This window comes from Merops nubicus, unplaced genomic scaffold (genome assembly GCF_000691845.1).
Source record: "Merops nubicus isolate BGI_N331 unplaced genomic scaffold, ASM69184v1 scaffold17728, whole genome shotgun sequence".
NCBI lineage: Eukaryota > Metazoa > Chordata > Aves > Coraciiformes > Meropidae > Merops > Merops nubicus.
This window is the reverse complement of record NW_008627915.1, coordinates 1-10633: the sequence shown is the minus strand read 5'-3', so window position 1 is coordinate 10633 and position 10633 is coordinate 1. Positions and strand designations below refer to the sequence as shown.

Here is a 10633-nt window from a genome sequence, read left to right as displayed (position 1 = left end):
AAAAAAAATAAATTTCCCTAATGCAAGTAAGATAAGAACTTGGGGACCTGGAGCACATGAGAGGACATCAGAGAAGGCTGCAGAGCCCTGGACTGCTGAACACCATCTCCACCAGCAGCACTTGCTGCTGTGCACCAGGCCCTCGTCCACTGCAGACTCACCTACTGAATGGCCAGTGTTGGGCCACCAAGACCCATAACAAGATGCTATTTCAATGTTGCTTCTATCCTAGGAACATATAATTGTAATTTACCACCTTTTACACCTAATGCACTGTATTGCACCAGTCACCCTTGAAACAACTGCATCAGAAGCTCCAGGGGGTCTCCAGTCCAGCTTCCCACAGGACTATCACCCCCAGGTCAAGCCATGGCCTGTTGTTCCAAAACAAGCTGGTGCACAGGCACCCACAGAAATGCTGAGCCAGTCACTGCCAAAGCCAGCACTGTAAGGAAAGTTTTGAAAATAAACCACCTCCAAGACTGTGGGGAAAAATAAAAGGCAGGAAAAAAGAAAGGCTCTTTAGAAACAATGCTGACATTTGGAATCAGTCCATGAAAATAAAATTGCTATCGCTTATCACAGACACTATTATTACTGGTAACACCTTGGATGTGACACAGGCTCTAACTGATAGAAGACTTAAAGTGTGAAATTTTCACAGGAAACTATTCCTATGGCCTACTGCAGTCAAGCCAGTCAGCACCTGGAGGGAAAAAAAATCTCCTCTCCTTTTCAGCTGTTGGGTTTAATTCTACTAAAGAGACTTTTTAAAAACTCCCACTGTAAATTGATACAGAAAAATTCTTGCTGATCCTTTAAAACAAACAAACAAAAAATCCTTCTTTAAACTATCTAGCATCTGAGAGGGGAAAGAAAAAAAAAGCATATTTGGGAACTTCAGGAATCTCCCTTCCTTGACAGAGCTCTGTCAGAAGAGTGCAGTCTTAGACATACTCAGCCTCAGGAGGCCTCCACAGTATAGAGCAGCTGATGTGGACCTATACTACTGTACCTTGTTTTGAAACTGCTCTGGAACAGGTTAAGTTCACTGGTTTCAGGATTTTGGCAGGATGGAAATATGCCATAGACATTGTACCTTCTCTGGGACAGGAATGTTCTCTTCCAGCCCCCACACTCAGAAGAATGCCAGTGTAGGAACACTTGTGTTCACTTTAAAACACCTGTACCAAGAACTCTTCTGGTTTTGCTCCTGTGGGCCATTCCCAGGAGTTCAGCCACTTTAAAGAAGCACGTTCAGCTGATGGCTTGTACTACTACAGACAAGCACTGCTTCCCAAAGAGAAAAAGCAAGAATATGAAGCTTAAGCTGTATGAAAAGTTCTGATGATATTCTAGTCAAACCCAAATAAGGAAAAAAAATTGCTTATACAAAGCAATCTTTATTTTCAAATGCTGCACTGCATAAAATGATCTGACTGACAGCCCTATGCATGGATACAGACCCCCTTCATCCTCCCACTTCACTGTTCAGCACGGCACAATCAGGCTGATTATGCATAAAATCACTTAGATCAAAAGGGAAAAAAAAAAACCAAACAAACAACTGTCTGCAACCCATTACTCATTTCCTTATAATTTAACATTATTCACCTACAAAAATCACCAAGAAAACCCATTTGATTTCTGCATTCAAATGAAAGAGAGATCAGGCACACTATAGGGCTGGTCTCATGCGTGGAAGCTGCTGATGCTTTCAGTGCTCCTCACCTCCTGAACTCTGATAAAGAAGTACTCTTAAGGCTTATAATGAAACCTCTTCTGCTTATAACATTGTAACTGCCTCTCTCAGAAGGCAAAATAGTGCAGAAAAATAGTGGGAAGGGTTCCTTTGAGAATGCCATGGCCCACACGGCTTCTCATCAAGCAATGGTCCTCCTGCTGTGATCATCCCTGGCCAATGCCTTGCCAAGAGACAACACATAATTTTAACAGTCGTGTACACCTTCTTCCACATGAAAAGCATTTAGTATTTTTTGCTCCCAACAATGTTTCAGAGAAGTCCAAAATTTCATTCTGTAGCCTAGATCTTCCTGCAGGTACCATCCATGGGGAGGGCTCTACAGAGTTTATCAATGGTGGTATTTTCCAGAACTATGATTGCCTTTCGTACGTGGAAGAAAGGAGACGTGTGGTGACAGGATGTTACACTCGTACACTTCTGCTTTAACTCCAGTGCTCAATTACAGAGAAACCTGCAGGTGATGTTCACACCAATCTTTGATGGCCTTATGTTTTAGGATTTGTATTTTCTCATGTGTGCAGCAATAGAAGCAGAAATCTCAGTGCTCCTCTTATTCTGGCCATAATAGTCCACAAAGTCACCATCTGGCCCGACGAGGTACATTATTATTGTGTGATCCACCTGCAAGAGAGCACATCATGGCTTGGTAAAAAGGGTCATAGAATTGTAGCATCCTAGGTTGGAAGGGACCTCAAGGATCACCTAGTCCAACCTTGCAGAGAATCACAAATGCTTTGAGTTGGAAGGGACCTCAAAAGGTCTAGTCCAACCCCCCTGCAGTAAGCAAGGATCTCCCCAACTAGATCAGATTGCTCAGTCCCATCAAACCTGACCTTGAACTTCTCCAGTGATGGGGCCTCAACCACCTCTCTGGGCAGCCTGTTCCAGTGTTTCACCACCCTCAGAGTAAAGAACTTCCTTGGCATAAGCCCAGTTTAGAGAAGCTGGCCTGGCACCTTGTCCAGCCAAATCTTAGAAATGTCCAGTGCTGGGGACTCCACCACTTCCCTGGGGAGATTATTCCAATGGCTGATGGTTCTCATTGGGAAAAAGTTTCCTCATGTCCAACCAGCACCTCCCCAGAAGTAACTTCTACCCATTACCCTGTGTCTTCTCCATGTGACTCCTTGTAAAAAGGGAGTGTCTATATTCTGTGTAGCTACCCCTTAAATACTGGAACTTCCTGCACATCCCTCAAAGTCAGCAGCAACAGTGTCCTGTTTAGCCTTTGGTTCAGCTGTCTGACGACACTTCTCAGCAGAAGCTAAAGCAAGATAAGGAAAACCTCAGCATCACCTTGGTGACCTCTTCGTGTTTCACCCAAGAAAACAAACAGGGAACACAAGCTGCACGCTCAGAACGTGTGAAGGAATCCTTGAAGCAGACAAGTCTTCCCTAAGCTGCCGGCACCCTTCCTGCCACACAGAGAAGGCTGGCACAAACCTGAAGGCTACTGCTCTTTCCCCCTCGCTTTTCCCAGTTTCCCTCAACTTCTCATGATGCTCCATGACCCCAAGCTCCTGCTGCTAATATGATGTAAATCCAGTATAAGCCGAGGTATTTCATTAGATCAGGTCCACTGTCAGTGCTAACAATGGGACCAAGACCATCACCAGGATGCAGGAGCTGCAGAGGGGAGCTTGCTCAGAGGGAAATCCATGTGCTGGGAAGGGGCTCCCTCTACTGTCCTCATCAAAACAACCTTCAAAAATGTTCCAAGTAACAATTACTACAGCGTTTGAGATATTCCAATTTGATTTATATAAAAAATAACACCACTGTAAATGTATTTAAAATGCCACTGCACATACTGACTGCATCAGTGACAGTATCTTTATAAGCAAAGACATAAAATACTGAAAATGGGAGGCCAGGAATCTGTGATTGCTCAAGACTACATGATCTCACTGCCACTGGAGAAAAAGAACTGAAATTACACAAGCACTGAGAGTAGAACTGTTTGAAATCAAGAAATCGCATAAATTCTTGCAGTACCACAAGCTGAATTAAACTTAATGGTATTTCTGTCACCGAAAGAATGTTTCTCAAAATTTTATGGAAGCAGATTTAATTCAAGTATTTTACTCTAGTTGCAAATTTTCAAGATGAGATCACAAAAGCAAGTTGTAGGAATCTGAATCACAATTTAGATCTTCAACTGCAAATTAGAAAAAAAAAAAAAAAAAGAAAAAATCAGGTAGCCTGGTCAGAGCACCTTAACTCTATGGCATAGGGAAAATGAAACACAGCCAGGATGGAGAGTGGTCTGTGTGCGGAAGACAAGCTGTGCCTAGGCCTGTACTGTGCCCACTGTATGCACAGAAGATCATCATTTGGGTTCCAGTGCAATTTTGTAAACCACATAATAAAACAAGTAAACTGTACAGTCTGGTCTTGGGAATTATAAAATTGAGATTATTAAATAGGAACTAGTAGCAGTCAGGTAATACTTGAGAAATTGCAACAGATGTTTAGAAACTGTAATTTCTAAATGCTCACCTCAATGTTACTTTTTGAGTCAAAGCAAGCAGCAAAGTTTAATTTCCTGCAATGACCTCTTCCTCCTTCCCACCTCCCAGCAGCCTCCCGAGGAAACAGAAGCTGCTCTGCACAAAGGTTGGTCTTAATCACCAACTGGCACAGCAGGTCCATGAAATGGAAGTAACGAGGGGAAAAATCCCTACCAGAAGAAATGACAGAGCAGTCATTACCCGGGTAAGGCTCAGGTAGGCACAAAAGCAGCCTCAAGCTCTCCCTCCCAGGGCTGCTGTTCTGCTGTCCTCTTTCCATGTTGTTTCAGACCTGTGTCCTCTTCTCTCCCTGCCCTGCACACAGAGCTCACTGTGACAAAACCTCAGGAGATGCAGATATGCTCTTCTTCCCCCTTGGCAGCACGCCCAGGGCCCCCAGTTCACCGGCCTGTCTGCCTTGCTGCCCTTCCCTTCTCTCAGGCTCACAAGCCAGCACAGACCACTGGTATTCTCCCTTCTCCTGCTTAACTGCATCTGCAGCCACATTCTCCAGTTCAGTTTCACCCTCCAGCCTCCCTTGAAGCTGATGCCATCTACAGAGTTATTTTCATTGACTGAACCCCTGCACTCTCCTTCCACGGCCAAGCCAGAATCCAGGTGTGGCTTGCCAGAATCCACATTTGGTTTACTACATAAGGAGCAGCACTCCTTCAGCTTTTCTGGCCTCTTCTCACCACCTCTCCTCAACTTCAGTTCACTCATACAGTGTCAGATTCTACTGGTTTTTCCCTCTCCTGAGCAAGGATCCTTTCCCAATCCTGCTCCTATAACCTGTTCTTGCATTTCTACCATCCTCCTTTTACAAATCCAGTCTTAAGCAGTATCTTTAGAAGGATTTCAGATTGATTTAAATTGGTGTTGAATTTCTCAAGCAGGTTTCTCTCCTCCATTCAAACACAGTATCTGAGACAGAGTTCTCCAGCTACTGAGTTCCCACTGTAAGTGAAAAGAAGTTCTTGATCTCCCACTTCACAGCCCTTTCAGTGCCGCAGAGCTGAGCCCATCACCAGTGTGATTCCATCACCCCTTTACTGAGATCATGTGCTGCTCTTGCTGTTTCTTTCTGGGCACCACTTTTTTGTTCCACCCATCTTTCTGTGCACAGGGATAAACTGCAGTCAGGTGGTTTAAAAAAAAACAGATTTAAGAACAGACAATACTGGATTAGACCAAAACCAACCTGTCTCAGCAACCTGCCTCAAACAGGGGCCAGCAATGGTTTTAAGGATTTTAATGGCTCTAAAGAAGAGTATAAAACCAGCACCAAAAATATGCTACCCTCCTCTACTACCTTCCAGTTTCCAAACATTTTTAGCTTGCAGGATTCCTAAACCAGGCAGGATTTCTGTGCATTTCATAATCCTCAACAGATTGTTTTACCAAAGACCAACAACAGTGCTCCCTGTGGACTCCCATAATGCTCTACCATTTGCATCTGCAGCAAAGTATTCCCCTTCTCATGTGCACATTGCAACAAGAATCATCATCTTCCCTTCTGACAGACTATAAAGGAATGTAAGGAATGTGTCTTTACAATAAGGGACGATAAGGGGACAGTTTTCAGGATGGAGAGGTCACATCTCCAGTGCCCCAAGGTGATAAGTTCTTTACATATAAAAGAACCAAACAAGAAGATATGAAGAATCTGAGAACTTGAATGAAACAAACAAAATCAGCTACCTACCTCAAGAAATTTGGACAACCTAAACTTTTGAACTTTAGGAACTAGTATGCATGCTTAATAGACTTATACAGAGTAACTCCTCCTCCCAAGGGAGGCATAAAATGAAGATAATACAACACCTGATGAAAAGGGGGGGGTCCATGTTGAGGGAGATTGGGCAGTCTGTACTCTCCAAGTACCACAGCCAGTGGGGAATGGAGGAGGGAAATTTGGGGCTGGGAAATTAGGATAAAAAGGGGCTGCATCCCCCAGAAAAACTGAGACCCCACCAGGATCTGCCCCTGGACTTTCCCTCTGTTCAAATAAAGTGTATTTTTACAGGACTCCTCCGTCTCTTTTGTGAACATCGAACTCTGACAACAGCATGATCTGTACACTTCTGAACCTGTTTTTAGTTTTCTCTGATACCCTTAGTTCTTGAAAAGAAGAAAAAAGATGAAGATCGCGTAATGTGTTTCCTCACTTGTCCTATCACTTGAACCTACTTTACTCGTCCAGTCTGCTCAGGATGGGGTGAGCCAGGCTGCCCTGGCAGCAGCTCTGAGCCCTATAACCAGTCCTGTTCACTGCCAGTGAGTACAATTTTGACTTCCCAGTTTAGCTTCACTTAAACCTCAGTTTCCTCCTTCACACTATTACTCTGTATATTTTATTCCCACTTAATTCAGCATTAACACACTCTCTCTTCCAGGTCACTGGACACAAGACGAAGATTCACACAGTACCTGCAGGCAGACTTTGCATCATCTCAAGTCTCTTGCCAGGCAGACCCTGCTCCTTGGTGTTTGTTTGGCAGGGAATGATGTTACTGCTAACTTTTACCTCTCATTTCTCCCTCTTCCTATTGCCTTCATTTCCCAGTTCTATCTTCACTTTGGAGCACATAGGAAAGCAGCCAGACAAAAAACATTACATGACAGAAAAAAAGCTCAAATTCCTGCTAGGCTTGCTAGCTCATATGCTATTCTTTACACAGGCCTGGGACTGCAGTTTTAGAACACGTTTCAGTGAGGTGCTGAGATTGTAAGAGGGCACCTTGATTCTGACCAAGACCTTGAATACACAGCTTAACACATCAGTGCAACAAGGCTCCACCACATAGGACTTCATCATGGTCTGCAGCAGCTGCCTTCTGATTTGAAAATCTGTGTCCAAGGTCTTTCACAAGGCAAAGGTTCTACATTTACTTACTATGTAATCATCATCCTCATCTTTGGGACCTTCGCTGTAATATACACGGTAAGCTCTGGCCACTTTGTCGATCTGTGCCTTGGTACCAGTCAATCCGATCAGCTTCGGAGAAAACTCTAGATAGAAAATATACTTAAGACATTTTAGTGAAGAGAATCCCATGAAGAGCCTCTTTTTCAGTACTCTATTTTACATGCTGTAAAGCATTGAGGAAGAAAAGACTAATACCTTTAACATATCTGGCAATGGCTTCCTCGTTGTCCCTCTCAGGATCAATGGTGATGAAGAGTGGAGTCAGATTAGGCAACGATGGAATTCTATCTGTGACATTAACAATTATTATTTTTCTTAGAAAGCTAAATGCTACTGCTCACCTCTTTTCAAACAACCCCACAGCCAAGCTACCATAATATCAATCCAAGCCCACCCTAAGTGCCAAAAAAAGAGACCATTTTGCACAGCTTAGTTTCTGTAATTTGTGAATGAAGCAAATTCTGTGAAATCCAATGTTCTGTGCTTGTGCTGGGTGCAGGAACACTTTCAGCCTCTCATCTGGAGACCCTGCCCTGCCCAGGAGAGATGACAAATTGGCTGATTCAGAAAAAGCCACAGTGTGATGCACAACGACTGATACAACAACAGCATATCTGTGGTGGTGGAGCCAGAGGATGGGGAAAACACAATCCAGGTCCTTTCCCTCACATTCCAGCCACAGCCTTGACTTTTTTTTCTGGACTGTAGTCTGCTCTCCCACTTGCTTGGTTACTATTATCCCTGCTCCGTAACTCTGCAGGGCCTGCAGGCTGAGAATGCCCCTCTGCCACACAGCCTTCCTTCACTCCACAGCAGAGTCACCCTCAGGAGAGACTCTACGGAGACTTTTTCACAGAATGGATAAAACAGAGACAGAAAAACCACAATATATCCCAGAACCTCTTCTTGGCAAAAATACAATGTGATGGCACCATTCCTCATAACCTGCTGCCATCACATTGTATTCCCTGTTGCGGGAAGACCAGTGCTGTCATGCCTCAAATAGCAGATCCTAGTGATAGGCACATTGATGTATGCATCACTTAGCAATTAATTCAACTACTGAGTAGTAGTCGACGCCATTTTTAAAAGAACATCATCAGCTATTACCATTTGTGATATTCTCCCACAGTAAAGATGGACTTCTCACATAGAAAGGACCACTACACCAACAGAATTCCCCATACCAATTTCATCTACCACTTCGATCATTTTCTCCAGTTCATCAGGACAGACGTCAGGGCAATGTGTGAAGCCAAAGTAGATCAGCACCCACTGGCCAACGTAGTCCTTGCTGGTCTTGGGCTGTCCCTCATGGCTGACGAGGGAGAAGGGCCCTCCGAGCAGTGGTTTCCCAATGCTGCGGTTTCGCTCCTTCTCCAGCTCTACAAAAAAAAACAAAGAGGGAATCACGCACACCGATGCCACAATCCACACTGCCTCCCAGGTGGGTCTCAGCAGCAGCTCAGAGCCAGACAGCACCGCAGAGTCATGGCCCAGGGCACTGAAACATCAAGACCTACCAACATCCACTGTGCAGAACCCCAGTGGGGCTCCAAAAAGCATTTGATTTTGGGCAAGATCAAATATATAGATAAACTCCTTTGAAACATAATTTTTGTTATCCAACTGTATTTTTATTTTCAAAAAAAAGAAAGAGAAAAACAAGAGAAAAACAGGTACCTGGCTTGGTGTGAAGCAGAAAAATTAGTGTCCTTTGTAAAGTGAACATATCCTAAAAGCTGTAATATCTCTGATTTTCAACATTAAAAACCTGAAAATGAAACCCATGGACAGTTCGTGCAGGACAGGGAAACATGTACATGGGCAACCAACATTTATGGAAGCCCCTCACCGTCTTCGTGCTGCATTGGGTGGCAGCAGTGCAGTGGAATAATCACTGGAGGTGATTTAAAAGTTAAATGTATATTAAAGGTACAGCTTTATTCAAACATTAATGAAAGGTGTAATATTGAAGAAGCTTCCCAGGTAGAATGCAGCCCGAGCTGGTGTGCAAGGAATTTATTCCACGAGTGTTCCCTAGACAACTTTGCCTGCAAAAGAGCACGGAGGGTGGAGCAGAGTGAAGATGCTGGGGCCAGGCTCAGTGATACGAGAGCAGAGATGGGAACTTATGGTACTACAGGACGGATAAACTGCATACTTGCTATCCCTGGGCCAACACTCCTTCACTTTTCAACAAAATGCTGTCCCTTGTGCAAAATTTGCTCATTATAATCTAATTATAACCTAATTGTAATACCAAACCACCCCTCACCAAGCCTGCACCCTGAATTCTTCTTAACTTTTACCTTTAAAAGCAAAGCAAGAAAATTTTACACCAATAATAAGAAAAGTCTGTATGACTAGGGACACCCAAGCTCCACCTTGACAAATATTGAAACAATAGTATGAAAATGGCCTAAGAAAGAGGGTATGTTAGGGAAGATATCAACATCAAGAAGTCAGGGAAGACCCCATCGTCAAAAAGTCAGGGTATCACCATGGACAAGGCTGGGGAGATACCAGACCACCTCTGACTTCTGGGACTGGTCGATGGGCTGAGCCTCTCTTCACCCCCACAGGGACACCTTTGGGCAAGATCTGCACTGTACAGAGTGCTTCTTCAAGGAAACTTCGGAATCTCTATAGAGTTATTCTTTTACGTAACACATTTGCAGTCAGGCTGTATTATTCATAATCTTGATAGTCACATCTGCTTTGCAGTGTATTTACCATTTGCAATCCATAAGAACCTGTACTTCTGTTGCTTCAGTAAACTGCACTGTTTCATGTAGCCAGCCCCTAAAGTTTCTTGCTGGGCACCACCAGGGGTCCAGGGGCATGTGTCCATGAGGCACAACTAGATGGAGGGTGCAGTGCACTGTTAGTGTGTCCATAATCGTGTAGATCAAGAAATTGAACATGACTGGACATACAGCACTAAACTGGACATCACTGGGAATCAAAGCCTAGCTGCCCCCAGACCTTCTGGTACTTCAGGACAGTGTCCAACACAATGGGGTTTAGTTCCTGCCAAATTGCCCAAACTTTTAATGCAACAAGTGTGCACAGTCAAAACACAACTACCCTAACAGGAAAAGCATATTTAAGCAATTTTAAAACGCTTAACCTTGAAGGTTTGGTTTTTTTTTTTTTCACTTTTTGACAATTTTCTGTGCTGCTTATATACACAGAGGCACGAAGCAGCACTGTGTGATGCAGCATCCATGATGCAGCGGGACACTGAAGTGGGTGAAATGTATCTGAACGCAAAAAAAACTACATCGTCCCTATAGGAGAAACACATCCTTGTATAGCAGAATACACCGCCGGGCCGGGCCGGGTCAGGCCCTGGTCCCCCACACTCACCCTCCTCCTTCTGCCGCTTCACCTTCTTCATGGCGGCCAGCAGTCCCCCGCAGAGCA

The 10633-nt window shown here is 44.1% G+C and overlaps 1 protein-coding gene across 1 annotated transcript; it reads right to left on the bottom strand.

Moving 5' to 3' along the window:
* Window positions 1-2257: 2257 nt before the first annotated feature.
* On the bottom strand, window positions 2258-10613 carry LOC103778892 (protein SCO1 homolog, mitochondrial). The gene is made up of 5 exons (XM_008946508.1): window positions 10577-10613; window positions 8392-8589; window positions 7400-7492; window positions 7172-7287; window positions 2258-2386 (listed from the first exon to the last, which is right to left on the bottom strand). The coding sequence occupies exons 1-5, from the start codon at window positions 10605-10607 to the stop codon at window positions 2258-2260; spliced, it is 567 nt and encodes a 188-aa protein (XP_008944756.1). The 5' UTR covers window positions 10608-10613.
* Window positions 10614-10633: the final 20 nt, after the last annotated feature.

Bases quoted from the DNA above. Each gene is read 5' to 3' on its own strand.
- LOC103778892 (XM_008946508.1), bottom strand. From the start codon at position 10,607: ATGAAGAAGGTGAAGCGGCAGAAGGAGGAGG. The intron at 7,493-8,391 runs GTATGGGGAATT...TTAATGTCACAG, and splicing joins CGAAGTGGTAGATGAAATTG to ATAGAATTCCATCGTTGCCT. The intron at 7,288-7,399 runs GTATTAGTCTTT...TTTTCTATCTAG, and splicing joins CATTGCCAGATATGTTAAAG to AGTTTTCTCCGAAGCTGATC.